This window comes from Mirounga angustirostris, unplaced genomic scaffold (assembly GCF_029215605.1).
Source record: "Mirounga angustirostris isolate CCGP_5_RB_7025 unplaced genomic scaffold, mMirAng1.0.hap1 SCAF_5, whole genome shotgun sequence".
Taxonomy (NCBI): domain Eukaryota; kingdom Metazoa; phylum Chordata; class Mammalia; order Carnivora; family Phocidae; genus Mirounga; species Mirounga angustirostris.
In genome coordinates, this window is record NW_026991713.1 from 156,861,224 (window position 1) to 156,881,410 (window position 20,187).

Here is a 20,187-nt window from a genome sequence, read left to right on the forward strand (position 1 = left end):
CAATTCACAGCACTTACCAGAGCACATACCCTCCCCAGTGTCCATCACCCAGTCACCCCATCCCTCCCTCCCCACCCCCCACTCCAACAACACTCAGTTTGTTTCCTGCGATTAAGAATTCCTCATATCAGTGAGATCATATGATACATGTCTTTCTCTGTTTGACTTATTTCACTCAACATAATACCCTCCAGTTCCATCCACGTCGTTGCAAATGGCAAGATCTCATTCCTTTTGATGGCTGCATAATATTCCATTGTATATATATACCACCTCTTCTTTATCCATTCATCTGTCGATGGACATCTTGGCTCTTTCCACAGTTTGGCTATTGTGGACATTGATGCTATAAACATCGGGGTGCACGTACACCTTCGGATCCCTACTTTTGTATCTTTGGGGTAAATACCCAGTAGTGCAACTGCTGGATCATAGGGTAGCTCTATTTTCAACTTTTTGAGGAACCTCCATACAGTTTTCCAGAGTGGCTGCACCAGCTTGCATTCCCACCAACAGTGTAGGAGGGTTCCCCTTTCTCCAGGATTGCGGTCTTTAAATAAATAATGCGCAATGCAGTAGGCTCCATGTTGTTTGAGACACAAAGGAAAATGACACTATCCCCACTACAGGGCTACCCACTACCTACTGCAGGTATCTTGTCACATTCTTTTTTTTTTTTTCCAAAGATTCTTTCTTTCTTTCTTTCTTAGAGAGCGAGTGAGAGAGAAACAGCATGAGAGGAGAGAGGGTCAGAGGGAGAAGCAGGCTCCCCGCTGAGCCGGGAGCCCCATGTGGGACTCTATCCCAGGACTCCGGGATCATGACCTGAGCCAAAAGCAGTCGCTTAACTAACTGAGCCACCCGGGCGCCCTCTTGTCGCATTCTTAAAGCTAAAGATTGTTTTTTAGCCTCTGTGTTCAGTATATAGGAGCTATAATGATTTTTAAAATTTTTCACTTGAAGTATAATTTACATAAAATGGAATGCCCAGGTTTTGAGTGACAGTTTGATCAATTTTGAAAAATGTATACCTCTGTGAAGACACAGACCATTTGTATCACAACAGAGAATATCCTCCTGCCCCTTTGTTTTCACCCACCACTCACCCTGCACACCCTAACCCTTGATAGGATTTTGCCTGTTCTGGGTATTTCACATGAATGCAATCATGTGGCATCTACATTTTGTGCCTGGCTCTTTCCCCTTATACCCCTTTGTCACATCCTCCATACCTAGAGTACTGATCTGTTTTATGTGTCTATAATTTTATATGGCTTCTTTATGTATTCTAATAGAAGATCTTTATCAGATAACATGTGAATATTTTCTTTTTCTGGCTTGCCTTTTGGTTTTCTTAGCAGTGTCTTTTGAAGAGTAAAAGTTTTTCAAATAATGCAATATATGTTGAGAAAAAAAAAAAGAAGAAGAAGAAGAAGAAGGTAGCGGGAGGGGAAGAATGAAGCGGGGGAAATCGGAGGGGGAGACGAACCATGAGAGACGATGGACTCTGAAGAGTAAAAGTTTTTTTATATTACTTATGCCCAGTTTATTAATTTTTTTGTGTCCTACATAAGAAATGTTCACATACCAGGTGATGCGGATGTTCTCCTGTTTTCTTTTGAAAGCTTTATATTTTTAGACTTTCAATTTAGATCTGTGATATATTTTGGGTTCGTTTTTATGTATGGTATGAGGTAAGGTCAGTACTCATTTTTTTTTTCCATACACATATCCAGTTGTCCCAGCATCGTTTTTTGGGAAAAGTCTTTTCTTTACCCGTTGAATTCCCTTTGTAATTTGTGGAAAATAATTGACCATAGTCATGTGGATCATAAATATGTGACTGTATTTCTGGACCCGATTCTGTGTCATTGATCTATGTTTCTGTCTCTTCACCAATACCACACTATTTTTTGTTTCTATTTTTGTGGTGCTTATTTCCCCCTTCCATTTGAAGAACTCTATATTTTAGAGAGATTAGCCCTTTGCCAACAGTATAAGTTGCTAGCTTTCTCAGTTTGTCATTGGTCTTTTGACTTTGTTCATGTTAATATTTACCACACAACCCTTACTTTTTTTATATGTTATTTTATGAAACTTGTATTGCTAGTGGATTTTGATTCATGGAGACTTTTCCCACTCCCACATTTTATCTTTTTCCATATAAAAAATATCTTTTTCCAAATGACTATTGTTCAACATTTTTTTAAAAATACACCTTTTGCCCAGTGAATTCAATGTTACCTACAGCATATCCTGTATTTATGTACTTTGGTTTATTTCTGGACTTTCTATTTTGTTCCATTTGTCTGGCTTTCAATTAATGTACAAGTACCACTTTTTTTTTAAAGATTTTATTTATTTATTTGAGAGAGAGAATGAGAGACAGAGAGCACGAGAGGGAAGAGGGTCAGAGGGAGAAGCAGACCCCCCGCTGAGCAGGGAGCCCGATGTGGGACTCGATCCCGGGACTCCAGGATCATGACCTGAGCCGAAGGCAGTCGCTTAACCAACTGAGCCACCAAGGCGCCCAACTTTTTTTTTTTTTTTTTTTAAGTCGGCTCCACACATAGTATGGAGCCCAGCGCAGGGTTTAAAATCACGACCTTGAAATCAAGACCTGAGCTGAGATCCAGCATCAGATGCTTAACCAACTGAATTACCCAGGTGCCCCTACCACCCATTTTTAAGTATAGAGACTTTATAATATGTTTTAATATCTGGTAGAGCTAAACTTAACCTCATTAATCTTATTTTTCAGTGTTTTCCTAGCTGTTTTTTCTTACCTTTCCAAATAACTTTAGAATGAAAGGAAACTTACTGGTTATTATTTTCATCGGGATAACATTAAATATATGCAGACTATGGAGAAAAAGAACATATTTATGATTTTAGATCATCCTATTTAAGAACAAGGAATATTTTTCCAACTGTTCAAATCTATTTCTGAGTTTTACAGGAGGGCTTTTTTTTTTTTTTTTTATAGATTTTATTTATTTATTTTAGAAAGAGAGAACAGAGAGTGGAGGGAGAGTGAGAGGGAGAAACAGACTCCCCTCTGAACGGACAGCCTGACACGGGGCCCCATCCCAGGACCCTGAGATTATGACCTGAGCTGAAGGCAGATGCTTAACCAACTGAGCCACCCAGGCACCTCTATACGAGGGCTTTAAAGTTTTCCTCATATAAACCTCGCACATTTTTTATTACATTTATTTCTAAGTATTTTGTCTTTTTTGTTGCCATTATAAACTGGAGTATTCTCTTCCTTTATGTCTTTTGATGGGTTTTTTGTTTATAAGTTCTATGTATATGAAAGTTACTGGTTTTTATGTTAATTATATATCTCACTATAAAGTAAAGTTTTATATCCTATGAAAATCAAAAAGATTCGGGTTTTTTTAATTTAAGTTTTAGTTAACATACAATGAAATATTGGTCTCAGGAGTAGAATTCAGTTATTCATCGCTTACGTACAACACCCATTGGTCATCACAAGTGCACTCTTTAATATCCATCACTCATCTAGCCCATCCCCCACCCACCTCCCTCCATCAACCCTCAGTTTGTTCTCTATCGTTAAGAGTCTCTTATGAGGGGGTGCCTGGGTGGCTCAGTTGTTAAGCGTCTGCCTTCGGCTCAGGTCATGATCCCAAGGTCCTGGGATCGAGCCCTGAATCGGGCTCCTTGCTCCGCAAGAAGCCTGCCTATCCCTCTTCCACTTCCCCTGCTTGTGTTCCCACTCTCGCTGTGTCTCTGTCAAAATTAAAAAAAAAAAGTCTCTTATGGTTTGTTTCCCTCCTCCCCCCGCCCACTTCGCATATGTTCATCTGTTTTCTTAAATTCCATGTGTCAGTGAGATCATATGGTATTTGTCTTTCTCTGACTGACTTATTTCACTTAGCGTAATACATTGGAGTTCCATCCACATCATTACAAATGGCAAGATTGAATTTTTTTGATGACTAAATAATATTCCATTGTATATTTATACCACATCTTTTTTTTAAAAAAAATTTATTTATTTATTTGACAGAGAGACCATGAGAGAGGGAACACAGCAGGGGGAGTGGAAGAGGGAGAAGCGGGCTTCTCGCAAGCAGAGAGCCCGATGTGGGGCTCGATCCCAGAACCCTGGGATCATGACCTGAGCCGAAGGCAGACGCTTAACAACTGAGCCACCCAGGCACCCTATACCACATCTTCTTTATCCATTCATCAGTTAATGGACATTTGGGCTATCGCCATAACTTGGCTATTGTTGATAATGCATGTACCCCTTCAAATCCGTAAGTTTCTATCCTTAAAAATTTTTTGTTTCAGAGGTACAGATCTGAGATTCAACAGTCTTGCACAATTCACAGCGCTTACCAGAGCACATACCCTCCCCAGTGTCTATCACCCAGTCACCCCATCCCTCCCACCCCACCCCCCACTCCAGCAACCCTCAGTTTGTTTCCTGTGATTAAGAATTCCTCATATCAGTGAGGTCATATGATACATGTCTTTCTCTGATTGACTTACTTCGTTCAGCATAACACCCTCCAGTTCCCGTCCACGTCGTTGCAGATGGCAAGATCTCATTCCTTTTGATGGCTGCATAATATTCCATTGTATATATACACCACATCTTCTGTATCCATTCATCTGTCGATGGACATCTTGGCTCTTTCCACAGTTTGGCTATTGTGGACATTGCTGCTATAAACATCGGGGTGCACGTACCCCTTCGGATCCCTACTTTTGTATCTTTGGGGTAAATACCCAGTAGTCTAGCAACTACCTTTGCCTAAGTTTTGGCAGAGACTCAGACAGGCAGGGAGTGGGAAAGTTTACAGTGGAAGAGAGGGAGAATTTTGGGGGTGCCCTGATTGGAGGCTATTGGCATGGGGATTCTGAAGGTGGGCTAACTAGAAGTGGGGCATCCTATGTGATGGCTTTAGGGGAGCATGTTTGGCTTTCTCTGCTTGGTCCTAAGTTGGAAGCAGGGCCAAAAATTAGGGAAGCTGATGTATAACACTGTGTATGCTACATGTACCCATCACGTGCCCTACACGCAATTATTTGTTTGTCTTCCCGACAAAAGGGAATTTTTTTTTAATTTTTTTATTCTTATGTTAATCCCCATACATTACATCATTAGTTTTAGATGAAGTGTTCCATGATTCATTGTTTGTGCATAACACCCAGTGCTCCATGCAGAATGTGCCCTCCTCAATACCCACCACCAGGCTAACCCATCCTCCCACCCCCCTCCCCTCTAGAACCCTGTTTGTTTCTCAGAGTCCATTGTCTCTCATGGTTCGTCTACCCCTCCGATTTCCCCCGCTTCATTCTTCCCCTCCCGCTACCACCTTCTTTTTTTTTTTTTCTTAACATATATTGCATTATTTGTTTCAGAGGTACAGATCTGAGATTCAACAGTCTTGCACAATTCACAGCGCTTACCAGAGCACATACCCTCCCCAGTGTCTATCACCCAGTCACCCCATCCTTCCCACTCCACCCCCCACTCCAGCAACCCTCAGTTTGTTTCCTGCGATTAAGAATTCCTCATATCAGTGAGATCTATCTTAACCATTTTTTTTTTTTTTTTAAAGATTTTATTTATTTATTCATGAGAGACAGAGAGAGAGGCAGAGGGAGAAGCAGGCTCCCAAGGAGCAGGGAGCCCGATGCGGGACTCGATCCCAGGACCCTGGGATCATGACCTGAGCCGAAGGCAGACGCTTAACCATCTGAGCCACCCAGGCGCCCCTATCTTAACCATTTTTAAGTGTAAATAAAGTTGCTAAATAAATTCACATTCTTGTGCAACTATCACTACCATTCATCCCCATGACTCTTCATTTTTAAACATGAAACTAGACCCCTTCAACTCCCCATTTTCCCATTCTCCCCTTCCCCCATCTGTGGCAACTACCATTATACTTTTCTGTCTTAATGATTCTGTCTACACTAAGTACCGTACAGAAGTGGAATCATGCAGAATTTGTCTTATTTCACTGAGTATAATAACTTGCAAGTTTCATCTGTGTTGTAGCATATTGAGTTTCCTTTTTAAGCCTGAATACTATTCTAGATGTATATGCCACATTTTGTTTATCCACCCATCAGTGGACACTTGGGTTGTTTACATGTTTTAGCTATTGTGACTAATGCTGGTATGAACATGTGTGTACAAGTATGTCTTTGAGGTCCTGCTTTCAATTCTTTTGAACATATACTCAGAAGTGGAATTGCTGGGTCATATGGTAATTGTTTTTAATGTTTTTTTTTTTTCAAGATTTTATTCATTTGTCAGAGGGCATGCACAAGCAGGGAGAGTGGCAGGCTGAGCAAGGAGCCCAATGCGGGACTCGATCCTAGGACCCTGAGATCATGACCTGAGCCGAAGGCAGACGCTTAACTGACTGAGCTACCCAGTATTACTTTGAGTAATACTGATATTTTATTTTATTTTATTTTTTAAGATTTTATTTATTTATTTGAGAGAGAGAGAATGAAAGACAGCATGAGAGGGAGGAGGGTCAGAGGGAGAAGCAGACTCACTGCAGAGCAGGGAGCCCAATGCAGGGCTCGATCCCAGGACCCTGGGATCATGACCTGAGCCGAAGGCAGATGCCTAACGACTGAGCCATCCAGGCCCCCTCTCCCTCACTTTTGAAGGACAATTTTACTGGATATAGGGTTCTTGGCAACTTTTTTTTTATTATTCTTATGTTAATCCCCATACATTACATCATTAGTTCTAGATGAAGTGTTCCATGATTCATTGTTTGTGCATAACACCCAGTGCTCCATGCAGAATGTGCCCTCCTCAATACCCACCACCCCGCTAACCCATCCTCCCACCCCCCTCCCCTCTAGAACCCTCATTTTTCAGAGTCCGTCGTCTCTCATGGTTCGTCTACCCCTCCTATTTCCCCCGCTTCATTCTTCCCCTCCCGCTACCTTCTTCTTCTTCTTCTTTTTTTTTTCTTAACATATATCGCATTATTTGCTTCAGAGGTACAGATCTGAGATTCAACAGTCTTGCACAATTCACAGCGCTTACCAGAGCACATACCCTCCCCAGTGTCTATCACCCAGTCACCCCATCCCTCCCACCCCACCCCCCACTCCAGCAACCCTCAGTTTGTTTCCTGCGATTAAGAATTCCTCATATCAGTGAGATCATATGATACATGTCTTTCTCTGTTTGACTTATTTCAGCTAGAGGTGGTTTAGCCTTCAGAGTCCCCTGCCAGAGCCAGAATCTGTGCAAATGGATTTCCTGAGTTAGGCATCAGGGCAGAGAATGGCTTCCCCAGGCCAGTGGCTATCACTGGGGTGGCCTGTGGTTTGACCTACAGTGCAGGCAGGAAGTGGCTCTGAGTGGGGGCAGCCCTGTGTGTATCTGGTGACCTCTCTCCTTTCTGAGCTCACTTTTAACTGTTCAGGCCACTGGGTTTCCACTTTAGGGGCTCATTACTCAGGAGCCACCATGCTGGGGCTAGAGTTGAAAAGCATGTACCTAGACTAAAAAAAAAAGAGAAAAGACTCAAAAATCAGAAATGAAAGAGGAGAAGAAACATTACAACTGATACCACAGAAACGTGAAGGATCATGACTACTAGAAACAATTATATGTGAACAAATTGGATAACTAGATGGATACATGGGGCGCCTGGGTGGCTCAGTCATTAAGCATCTGCCTTCAGGTCAGGTCATGATCCTAGGGTCCTGGAATCAAGCCCTGCATCAGCTTGTGTTCCCTCTCTTGCTGTCTCTCTCTGTGTCAAATAAATAAATAAAATCTTTAAAAAAAAAAAACAGTGTTGGGGAAAAGATGGCAGAGGTGTAGGGGACCCTATTCCAACCGGTCCCAGGAATTGAGCTGGATATCTAGCAGACCACTCTGAACACCCACGAAATCAGCCTGAGATGTAAGAAGATAGATCTGGATCTCCACAAACAGAATATCAGAGGTGGTTAGTTTTGAGGTATGAAGTGGGGAACCATGATTCCGTGGGCAGATATCAGACGATAAATGGCAGTGGGAGGGAGCCTGGCCATGGAGATCCTACACCGCAGATGAGCAATAGCCTCCCACACTGGGGACCCGGCACAGACTCGCAGACCGGTAGCGGCGGGGAAAGGACTTTAGGGCAGCCCCCCAGACAGAAACCCGGAGCAGTGGGACTGCACATGCAAACTGGGGGCGGCTGGTGGTTTTAAAAGCACAAAGGGCAGAGACATGCCCCGACCTGGAGGCGAGGACTGGGAGCTACTACAGAACACTCATGAAAGAAATTGAAGAAGACACAAAAAGATGGAAAAACATTTCATGCTCATGGATAGTAAGAATAAACATTGTTAAAATGTCTATGCTACCCAGAGCAATCTATACCTTCAAAGCCATCCTGATCAAAATTCCAATGACAATTTCAAAGTGCTGGAACAAACAATCCTAATATTGGTATGGAATCAAAAAAGACCCCGAATCACCAAGGAAATGTTGAAAAAGAAAAACAAAGCTGGGGGCATCCCGTTGCCCGATTTCAAGCTATATTGCAAAGCAGTGATCACCAATACTGCATGGTAGTGGCACAAAACAGACATATAGACCCATGGAACAGAATAGAGAGCCCAGATATGGACCCTCAACTCTGGTCAAATAATCTTTGACAAAGCAGGAAAAAACATGCAATGGAAAAAAAAGACAGTCTCTTCAATAAATGATGCTGGGAAAATTGGACAGTCACATGCAGAAGAATGAAACTCGACCATACACAAAGATAAACTCAAAATGGATGAAAGACCTCAATGTGAGACAGGAATCCTAGAGGAGAACATAGGCAATAACCTCTTGGACATCGACCACAGCAACTTCTTTCAAGATACATCTCCAAAAGCTAGTGAAACAAAAGCAAAAATGAACTTTTGGGACTTCATCAAGATAAAAAGCTTCTGCACAGCAAAGGAAACAGTCAACAAAACAAAAGGCAACCCACAGAATGGGAGAATATATTTGCAAATGACACTACAGATAAAGGGCTGGTATCCAAGATCTAGAAAGAACTTCTCAAACTCAACACCCAAAAAACAAATAACCAAGTCAAAAAATGGGCAGAAGAGATGAACAGACACTTCTCTGAAGAAGACATACAAATGGCTAACAGACACATGAAAAAATGTTCATCATCATTAGCCATCAGGGAAATTCAAATCAAAACCACATTGAGATACCACTTTACACCAGTTAGAATGGCAAAAATGGGCAGGGAAAGAAACAACAAATGTTGGAGAGGTTATGGAGAAAGGGGAACCCTCTTACGCTGTTGGTGGGAATGCAAGTTGGTACAGCCACTTTGTAAAACAGTATGGAGGTGCCTCAGAAATTTAAAAATAGAGCTACCCTATGACCCAGGAATTGCACTACTGGGTGTTTACCCCAAAGACACAGATGTAGTGAAAAGAAGGGCCATATGCACCCCAATGTTCATAGCAGCAATGTCTGCAATAGCCAAACTGTGGAAAGAGCTGAGATGCCCTTCAACAGATGAATGGATAAAGAAGATGTGGTCCATATATACAATGGAATATTACTCAGCCATCAGAAAGGATGAATACCCAGCTTCTACATCAACATGGTTGGACTGGAGGAGATTATGTTAAGTGAAATAAGTCAAGCAGAGAAAGGCAATTATCATATGGTTTCACTTATTTGTGGAACATAAAGAATAGCATGGAGGACATTAGGAGAAGGAAGGGAAAAACGAAGCGGGGGGAAATCGGAGGGAGAGATGAACCATGAGAGATTATGGACTCTGAGAAACAAACTGAGGGTTTTAGAGGGGAGGGGGGTGGGGGGATGGGCTAGCCCAGTGATGGGTATTAAGGAGGGCACGTATTGCATGGAGCACTGGGTGTTAAATGAAAACAATGAATCGTGGATCACTACATCAAAAACTAATGATGTATGGTGATTAATATAACATAATAAAATAAAATTTAAAAAATAATAATAAAAAACTAGATGGACACATCCCTAGAAACATAACACCCTACAAAGACTGAATCAAGAAAAAAAAATAAAAAAACAGAAAACCTGAACAGACCAGAAATGAGTAAGGAGAATGAAGCAGAAATAAAAACCCTCCCAACAAAGAAAAGCCCAACTCCAGATGGTTTCACACATGAATTGTACCACATCTTTAAAGAATTAACCCCAATCCTTCTCAAACTTCCACAAAAATTTAAAGAGGAGGGAACACTCCCAAATTCATTTTACAAGTCCAGCATTATCCTGATACCAAAGCTAAATAAGGACACTACAAGAAAAGAAAATTACAGGCCAATATCTTTGATGAATAGGGATGCAAAAATTCTCAACAAAATACTAGCAAACATTGAGGTGCATGTGCCTCTTTTCATTAGTATTTATGTATCCTTTGGGCAAATACCTAGTAGTGCAATTGCTGGATCATGGGCAGTTCTATTTTTAACTTTTTGGGGCGCCTCCATGCTGTTATCCAGAGTGGCTGCACCAGTTTGCATTCCCACCAACAGTGCAAGAGGGTTCCCCTTTATCCATATCCTCACCAACACCTATTGTTTCTTGGGTTGTTGATTTTAGCCATTCTGACAGGTGTGAGGTGATATCTCATTATAGTTTTGATTTGTATTTCCCTGATGATAATTGATATTGAGCACCTTTTCATGTGTCTGTTGGCCATCTGTATTCTTCTTTGAGAAAATGTCTATTCGCATCTATTTTTTTATTGGATTATTCGTTTTAGGGGGTGTTGAGTTTGATAAATTCTTTATATAGTTTGGATATTAAGCCTTTATCAGATATGTAATTTACAAATACGTTCTCCCATTCCATAGGTTGCCTTTTAGTTTTGTTGATTGTTTCCTTTGCTGTGCAGAAGCTTTTTATTTTGATGAAGTCCCAGTAGTTTGTTTTTGCTTTTGTTTCCCTTGCCTCAGGAGACTTATCTAGAAAGAGGTTGCCATGGCCATTGTCAAAGGGGTTAAAAAAGAATGAAATGCCATATATATATGTATATATATATATATATACATATATATATATATATGGAATATATATATTCCACATCTTCTTTATCCATTCACCATTTGATGGACACTTGGGCTGTTTCCATAGTTTGGCTATTCTTTTATATATATATATATATTATATATATATATATATATATAATATATGAATATTACTCAGCCATAAAAAAGGATGAAATCTTGTCATTTGCAACATGGATGGAGCTAGAGAGTATTATGCTAAGCAAAATAAGTCAGTCAGAGAAAGACAAATGCCATATGATTTCACTCAGATGTGGAATTTAAGAAACAAAACGAATGAGCAAAGGGGAAAAAAGAGAGAGAGAGAGGCAAACCAAGAGAAAGACTCCCAACTATACAGAACAAACTGATGATTACCAGAGGGGAGGTGGGTGGGGGGCTGGGTTAAATAGATGATGAGGATTAAGGAGTACACTTGTGATGAGCACTGGGTGTTGTATGGAAGTGTTGAATCACTATGTTGTACACCTGAAACTAATATTACACTGTATGTTAACTGGAATTTAAAGAAAAACAAAAATATATACTAGCAAACAGAATTAAACAGGATATCAAAAGGATCATACATCATAATCAAGTGGGACTTACTCCTGGGATGTAAGGATAGCATATGGAATGTGTGATACACCATATTCATAGAATGAAATATACGATCATAGGATCATCTCAATGCCCAAAAAAAGGAGACATGACAAAATTCAACGTCCATTTATGACAAAAACGCTCAACAAATTGGATATAGTAAGAATGTACCTCAACATAATAAAGGCCATATGTAATAACCTCGAAAATAATATCATACTCAACAGTGAAAGGTCAAAGCTTTTCCTTTATGATCATGATTAAGACAAGGATGTCCACTCCCATCACTCCTATTCAACATAATACCAGAAGTCCTAGCTAGATAAATTAGGCAATGGGACGCCTGGGTGGCTCAGTCAGTTAAGTGTCTGCGTTCAACTCAGGTCATGATCCCAGGGTCCTGGGATCGAGTCGGGCCCCCTGCTCAGGGGGGAACCTGCTTCTCCCTCTCCCACTCCCTCTGCTTTGTGTGCTCTGTCTCTCTCTGGCAAATAAATAAATAAAATCTTTTTCAAAAATTAGATAAATTAGGCAAGAAAAAGAAATAAAAGTCATCCAAATTAGAAAGTAAGAAGCAAAATTGTCTTTGTTTGCAACAACTGATTCTTTGAAAATACAAATAAAGTCCATAAATGTCTAGCCAGGATAACTAAGAAAGAGAAAAGACACGAATTTCTAATATCAGAAATGAAGTGGGGCATTTCACTACAGATGCCATAGACATTAAAAGGATAATCAAGGAGTACTATGAACTATTCTTTGTCCACAAATTTGATAATCTAAATGAAATGGACCAATTCCTTGAAAGGCACAATATGCCAAAACTCACACAAAAAGAAATAATCTGAATAGGACTTTATCTATTAAAGAAATTGTCTCAATAATTGAACTTCCCAAATAGAAAGCACCAGGCCCAGATGGATTTACTGGTGAATTCTACCAAACATTTAAGGGAAAAATTATACCAATTGTCTACAGTAACTTTCAATGGATAGAAGCAAAAGGAATATGTCCTAAATTATTCAGCATTGTCTCTTTTTAAGATTGTATTTATTTATTTGAGAAAGAGAGAGTGCACAAGTGGTGGGAGGGCAAAGAGAGAGGGAGAAGCAGACTATCCACTGAGCAGGGAACCCAATACAGGGCTCAATCCCAGGACCCCAAGATCATAACCTAAGTTGAAGGCAAACACTTAACCAACTGAGCCACCCAGCACCCCTCAGCATTTCTTAATAGCAAAACCAGAGAGGAGTGCCTGGGTGGCTCAGTCAGTTAAGCAGCCAACTTGATCTCAGCTGAGGTCTTGATCTTGGGGTCAAGAGTTCAAGCCCAGCTTTGAGCTCCACACTGGGGAGCCTACTTTAAAAAAAAAAAAAAAAGGAAGAAAGAAAAAAAACAGACAAATATGTCACACTCGAGTGTGATTTATCCCATGGATAAATGGCTGATTCAGCATTCAAAAGAGAACTAATAAAATCCAACACATCAATAGGCTAAGGAAGGAAAATTACATGATTATATCAATAGATGTAGAAAAAGCATTTGACAAACTCCAACACCCACTTATGGTTTTTTAAAACTTGCAGTATACTAGTAACAGAGAGGAATGTCCTTAATGTGATAAAGAATGTCTACAAAAACCTACAGCTATCAACATACTTAAGTGTGAGAAACTTGAAGCTTTTCTACTAGGGCCAGGAATAATGCAAGGTTGCCCATCTAACCACTGCTCTTCAACATTGTACTTGAGAACTCAGCTAATGCAATAAGACAAGAAAAGGAATAAAAGACATACAGATTAGGAAGGAAGGAATGTGGTTTCTTTCCACGGATGACAAGATTGACACATTAGAAAATCTGAAACAATGGACCAAAAACTCTGGGAATTAATAAGTAGTTAAAGCAAGGCTGCAGGATACAAGTTTAATATATAAAAGTCAATGACTTTCCTTTTTACCACCACTGAACAAGTAGAGTTTTAATTTGAAAATACAGTACCATATACATTAGCACCTCTCCCAAAATGATATACATAGGTATAAATCTAACAAAACATATAGAAGATCTATATAAGGAAAACTACAAAACTCTGATGAAGGAAATTGATGAAGAACTAAATAAATGTAGAGATATGCCATGGTCATGGATAGGATAAGTAATTTTGTGGATATCAATAAGCTGATTCTAAAGTTTATATGGAGAGGCAAAAGTTCCAAAATAGCCAACATGATATTGAAAAAGAAGAAGTTGTAAGACTGACAGTACCTGACTTCAATATTTAATATAAAGGAAATTCAATCAAGGCAGTGTGGCTTTGGGGAAAAAAATAGGCAGATTAATGGAACAGAATAAAGAGTACAGAAATACAAAGCCAACTGACCTTTGAAAAAGGAATAAAAGCTATTCAATGAAGCAAAGATAGTCTCTTCAACAAATGATACTAGAACAACTGGATATCCACATGCAAAAAAAATGAACCTACACATATATCCAAGACCCTTCACAAAAATTAACTCAAAATGTATTACTGGCCTAAATGTAAAACTATAAAACTATAAAGCTCCTACCAAAAAAATAGGACAAAATATGGGATGGAGCCCTGTGGCAGGCTCCCTGCTCAGTGGAGAGTCTGCTTCTCCCTCTCACTCTCTGCCCCTCCCCCCACTCTTGCTTTTCTCTCTCTCTCAAAGAAGTAAAATCTTTAAAGAAAAGAAAAAAAAAGAAAGAAAGAAAGAAAGAGGGGCACCTGGGTGGCTCATTTGGTTGAGCGTCTGCCTTCGGCTCAGGTCATGATCTCAGGGTCCTGGGATCAGGCCCCACATCGTTCTCCCTGCTCGGCTGGGAGCCTGCTTCTCCCTCTGCCTCTGCTGCTCCCCCTGCCTGTGCTCTGTCTCTCTGTCAAATAAATAAATAAAATCTTTAAAAAGAAAGAAGAAAGAAAAAGAAAGAAAGGAGGGAGGAAAGGAAGGAAGGAAGGAAGGAAGGAAGAAAGAAACTGCCATAATGTCTTTTGAAATGGCTGTTCATGGAATTAAAATTAAAACTTTTTTTAAAAATGAAAAATAATATTAATAAAAAATAAAATGGCTGTACAATTTTGCATTCCCATCACTAATGAATGAGAGTTCCCATTGATCCACATACTTGCCAGTATTTCTTGTTATCAGTGTTTTGGATTTTAGCTATTCTAATGGGTTTGTAGTGATGTCTCATTGTTATTTGAATTTAATTGTTTAATTTAATTCCCTAATGACAAATGATTTTGAGCATCTTTCATGGGCTTGTCATCTGTACATATTTTTTTGGTGAGGTATCTGTTTCAATTTTTTGCCCATTTGGAGCACCTGGGTTGCTCAGTCACTTAACTGTCTGCCTTCAGCCCAGGTCATGATCCCAGGGTCCTGGAATGGAGCCCCACATCAGGCTCCTTGCTCAGCAGGGAGCCTGCTTCTCCTTCTTTCTCTGCCTCTCCCCCTGGCTTGTACTCTCTCTCCCCCTCTCTCTCTCTCAAATAAATAAAATCTAAAATAAGTAAATAAATCTTTTGCCCATTTTTAGTTGGGTTATTTGCCTTCTAATTATTGAGGTTTTTCTTTTTATTTTTTAATGTATACCAACCTCTCAGAATAAATCTCACTTAGTTCTGATGTATATACTGCTAGATTTAATATGCTAGTATTTGATAAATATATTTTCTTTTTTAAAAAAAGATTTTATTTATTTATTTTAGAGAGCATGCAGAGGGAGAGGGAGAAGCAGACTCCCCACTGAGCAGGGGCCCCGACAAGAGGCTCGATCCCAGGACCCCGGGATCATGACCTGAGCCAAAGGCAGACACTTAAATGACTGAGCCACCCAGGTGCCCTTTAACAAATATATTTTCATCTATGCTCATAAGATATATCATTCTGTAATTTTCCCTTGTAATTTATAGTGTCTAATTTTAGAATCAAAGTTATGCGGGTCTTATAAAATGAATTGTGAAGTGTACTCTCTATTCCTGAGATACATAGTAGGAATGAGTACATATGTTCACTAAAAAATATGTACAAGGTTGTTTATTAAAAAGGACTATTCATTCATATTAGTGTTTTTAACTCCTCTTAACTTTATTATTTCCTTCCTTCTATTTTATTTGGATTTATTCTATTATTCCCTTTCTAACTTCTTAATTAAATAATTAACTTACTTAGTTTTAATCTTTCCTCTTTTATAATATAAAGCATAAAGTTTCCTCTTAGTTTTAGCTGCATTCCAAAAGTTTTTATGTTAGTATTTTCATCATTATTCACTTTCCTGCATGTGTGTCTAATTTTCTTACTTGAGTACATTTTACACACAATGTTACATTAATATTAGTTGTACAACATAGTGATTCAGCATCGCTGTACCTTATGCTATGCTTACTACAAGCATAGCTACCATTGTCATCATACAGTGTACATTTATGTTCCATACATATTACATAGTTTATGTTTGATGTATTTCCCAATTTGAAAAGTTTTACATTTTACCTCATGGAGGATATTTAGGGACTTAACGACAAGATAAAATCAGTATTATTGATATGTACTTTTTAAAAAATATTTTAATTCCAATTAATTCCATTTGCAATTATCTTCAATTGTGTGATAATACATATAAGTGCATCCTATCAATTAGGAATGGCTACAGTATTACTACTGTATTTTCAGAAGCTGTAATATCCCATTTCCCTGGTGAATGCCTTCACATTTGTGTTTTATTATTACGATTTTTTTCTTTCCTTTAGGATGAAGACTGCCTAGTCATAAGAATAGTGTAGAGATCCTACCCTAAACACACACACACACACACCCATATACACACACCTGGAGAAAGAAACCACACCCAAATTTTATGAGCAGTTTCAGGACAATGGAACATTAGGATTCATATAAGTCAGGTTTTGCAAAGTAAGTGTATGAGCTTGCTGTGATTATCTGACCCTCTGTAATTTTTACAAACTATAGGTATTAAGACCATACTTCACGTGGAAGTAAATCTATTGAAATATTTAACAAAGTGACAATATACTAAAAGAGAATAGGCTTTGGGATTATGTTGTCTTTTGTATTAACATATATTCTCTCTTCCATTAGTATGGACAATTGGAATGGTATTTATTTGGGAATTTTGTAAAACTCTTATCACATACGGGGCCCTTTCTGTTACTTTCCTTTCTTAGGTAACATCATACACCAGGAGCATCGAGGGATTATTAGCTACTACATTCCCAAAAAGGAAATCTGCTGGGGAAAGGTGATTTTAGAAATCAGATTCTTCTAGCATTATGTGTAATAGAGGACTGATAGAAGGAGGCATTGAGATTCAAGCATATGGAATGGAAACCTGACATTGGCAGAGAAGAACCTTTGTTATTTTCCAAAGGCCCCTATAGTTTGAGACTTATGACCCTAAATTCTATTATTCCATACTATCAAGAGAATGAGGATGGGAAACTGCCTCCTCTCTATTTTCAACCATCTTTTCCTTCTACTTTCTAGCTTCCCCCTTCTGTGTCTTTTTGTCCCTAAGCATACGCCTGGCAGGAGTTGGGGAATGACTGGGTGGGGAAAAAGTCACTGGGGAAATTACAATGGTAATGCCATCTTTTTTTTTTTTTTCTGTTAAAGGTGTTTAGTATTTTGGAGGAAGCTAAAGTGCTATTCAATCTAGAAGACTATTCTGTCAGTCAGATAACACTGGAGCAAGTCTTCCTGACCATTGCTAATATTGATAAAACAGAAAGTATTCAAGAAATAAAAGTGCTATGAGATTCAGTTCCAACCAGTGACCATTATGTCTTGTCTAGATTGCTTCCTACAATTAGATACACAGAGGGACTTCTCCCTCTGCCTCTGTATTTTTCTGTGTGCGTGCACATGTGTATATACAAATTGAACCCCCAAAGAAGAAAATTTGTAATCTTTGGAGATGAAGATAAGTGACCTGTTGTGAAGAACTGAACTGTAAAGGATCTGAGATTTTACCCTACTTGAAAGTTATCAAGTTGGCCCTACCACAGTTTCACGAGTACTGGCAGAAAACACTGGAATCCTGGGTCAAAGTCACAGGAATTTGTTACAGCAATAGCAGTAGTCAGAGATTATATTTGTGCCAGTCCTTTAATCCTAATTCTCACAAGGCAACACAAAGAGAGCCAGGTAATTCCTGTACATTCAGTGGACTGCGTTACAGGAGAGAAACCCTGGGTTTATGGAACCCAAATCTTTTATAATGGGCCATAAATAAACCTGCCCTACCTTTGCTCTGGAAGGAAACATTCTCATTATACTAAAAATGAAGTAAATGTTTCCTTTGGTCCAGAGGGAGATATGATCGCTCTTCGAGGCTGTTTGCTCTACAATCAGCCTTGCAAAAATAGTCCAAAACAAAAAGGCAGTTAGTGCTTCTGTTTGCAAGTCATGCAAAAATGCAAGAGACCTATGATTAATAACTATTTTTTAAATGGTAATGTTAATCAAAACTCATCCCATCTGATGCTACAAAAAAAAAAAGGCCTAGATGAGTTTTAACTATTTTCAAGGAATCTGTATTTTATAAATTTTTCCTGAAAATATAAAAACTACAAATTTTGTCAAACTCATTTTATGAGATCATATAACCTTGATACTAACAATCATATAAACAATCATATAAACTTGATACCAATACTGGGTAATCATAATTCAAGAAAACTATTTTCATTCTATGAACATAGATTTGGGCAGATAGCTTTCTAAATATTCTATACAACATAATCCTGGTATTTCATTTTATTATATGCCTGGGTTCTACTTTTTCTGGTATACCGTATCTTCCTATTTCTTGGTTGTTGTCCTCTTTTTGCTAGAGTGAAACCACAAGTAATTTTCTAGGCAAGAGTGGGGAGTAAAGTTTCTGAGTAATTGCTTGGCTCAAAGTGTTTCTTTTTACTTCACACTGAAGGGATTGTCTGCTTACAGAATTCCACTCTAAATAGTATATTATTCCACTGTCTCCTAACATCCAGGGTTGCTGATTAGCATTCCTTTGTAGGTAAACAGTTTCCACTCCAAACATGAACACACCCAACTCTCTCCTCCCCTCAAGATTTTTTCCTTTTATGCGTGGGATTCATACATTTCATGAGGAGGAGTCTTGGTGTAAGACTTGTATTCATCCTGTTACCCAACCCAATTATTTGTTTAATAACTGCTCCCCTCTATCTTCCCCTGTTCTCTCCTGTATTTACTATTATTCAAATGTGAGATCTCCTACATTACTAAGTTGTTTTCTCCCCTATTTTTTTCTTTTTTCTATATTCTTTTTTTTCTTTTTTCTATATTCTTAGATAGAGCCTCCATATTGTCTTCCAGCCCTTAATTGTTTCTTTTAAGCAATGGTATTTTTCATTTCAAAGTGTTCTTGCCCCACTAAGGGCTCCTTTTTAAAAAAGCATCCTCTGGCTTTAAGCACTTGCAGGCTTTTCTAATGTCTGAGGATTCTACACTTGGAGTCATCTGAGTACTGTACCCTACCTGACTGGCACAACTACTCTAGATACTTTTAAATTACATATATGTATGTATTTATATATATACAAATATGTATTTTTATATATATAATTAATATATATATCCCCCCCATATTTTTAAGATCTCCAAATCACATGCGAACTCCAAGTCCTGGGCCTCTCCAGGACTCCACTGAGAAAATCTGCACCCAGATCTAGTGTATCCCCTCTTACTTGCATGGTGAAGTTGATTTCTCTTGTTTTCTTTTTTTTTTTTTTTAATTTTATTTATTTATTTGACAGAGGGAGACACATTGAGAGAGGGAACACAAGCAGGGGGAGTGGGAGAGGGAGAAGCAAGGCTTCCCACCCAGCAGGGAGCTCCATGTGGGGCTGATCCCAGGACCCTGGGACAATGACCTGAGCCTAAAGCAGACGCCTAACGACTGAGCCACCCAGGCGCCCCCGATTTCTCTTGTTTTCATTTGTCAACACACTTCCGTTGTGTTTACAACTTCAAATCTTTTATTAATCCACTCATGACCCTTGCCTTTTTTCTCTTTTGTTAGAGGTTTATTTCCATTCCATTCATTTTAGGGAAGAGAAACACCATGTCCTCCGGCATCCAAAAACTAAAAATTTAAACTGAAGAAGAAAACACACACACACAAACGAATTCCATCTCCGAAGCATACGTAGGTAATACATTAATCAAGGATGGGTAGTGTTAACCGGTGTAAATGGATAAAGAGGGCATGGCGCAGGAGGGCCTCACAAGAAGAGGGCCTGTTGCAGGATATAGAGAACAGGTAAGTAAAAAGGCGGACAAAAACGGTGGGAGACCAAGGGTGTAGGGTGCATGGGCAGGGATAGGACTTGCTAAGGGAAAGCGGAAGGAGGTGCGGGTATGAAGGATAAAAGCTGAGAAGTCCGGAGGCACGGGCAGGGGCTGAGGGGGGCGGGGCGCACTGCGTGAAGCTGAAGGGGACGGGACGCCACCA

General features: G+C 39.3%; 1 protein-coding gene across 1 annotated transcript in view; it reads left to right on the forward strand.

The window, feature by feature from the left end:
• The window catches only part of LOC123840994 (phospholipid-transporting ATPase ABCA3-like), a 157,206-nt gene extending 139,741 nt beyond the window's left edge, over window positions 1-17,465 (forward strand). Inside the window, exon 33 of the mRNA XM_064590317.1 lies at window positions 17,325-17,465. Within this exon, the coding sequence (XP_064446387.1) occupies window positions 17,325-17,465 (141 nt within the window). The remainder of the gene's footprint in view (window positions 1-17,324) is intronic.
• The last annotated feature ends 2,722 nt before the right edge of the window (window positions 17,466-20,187 follow it).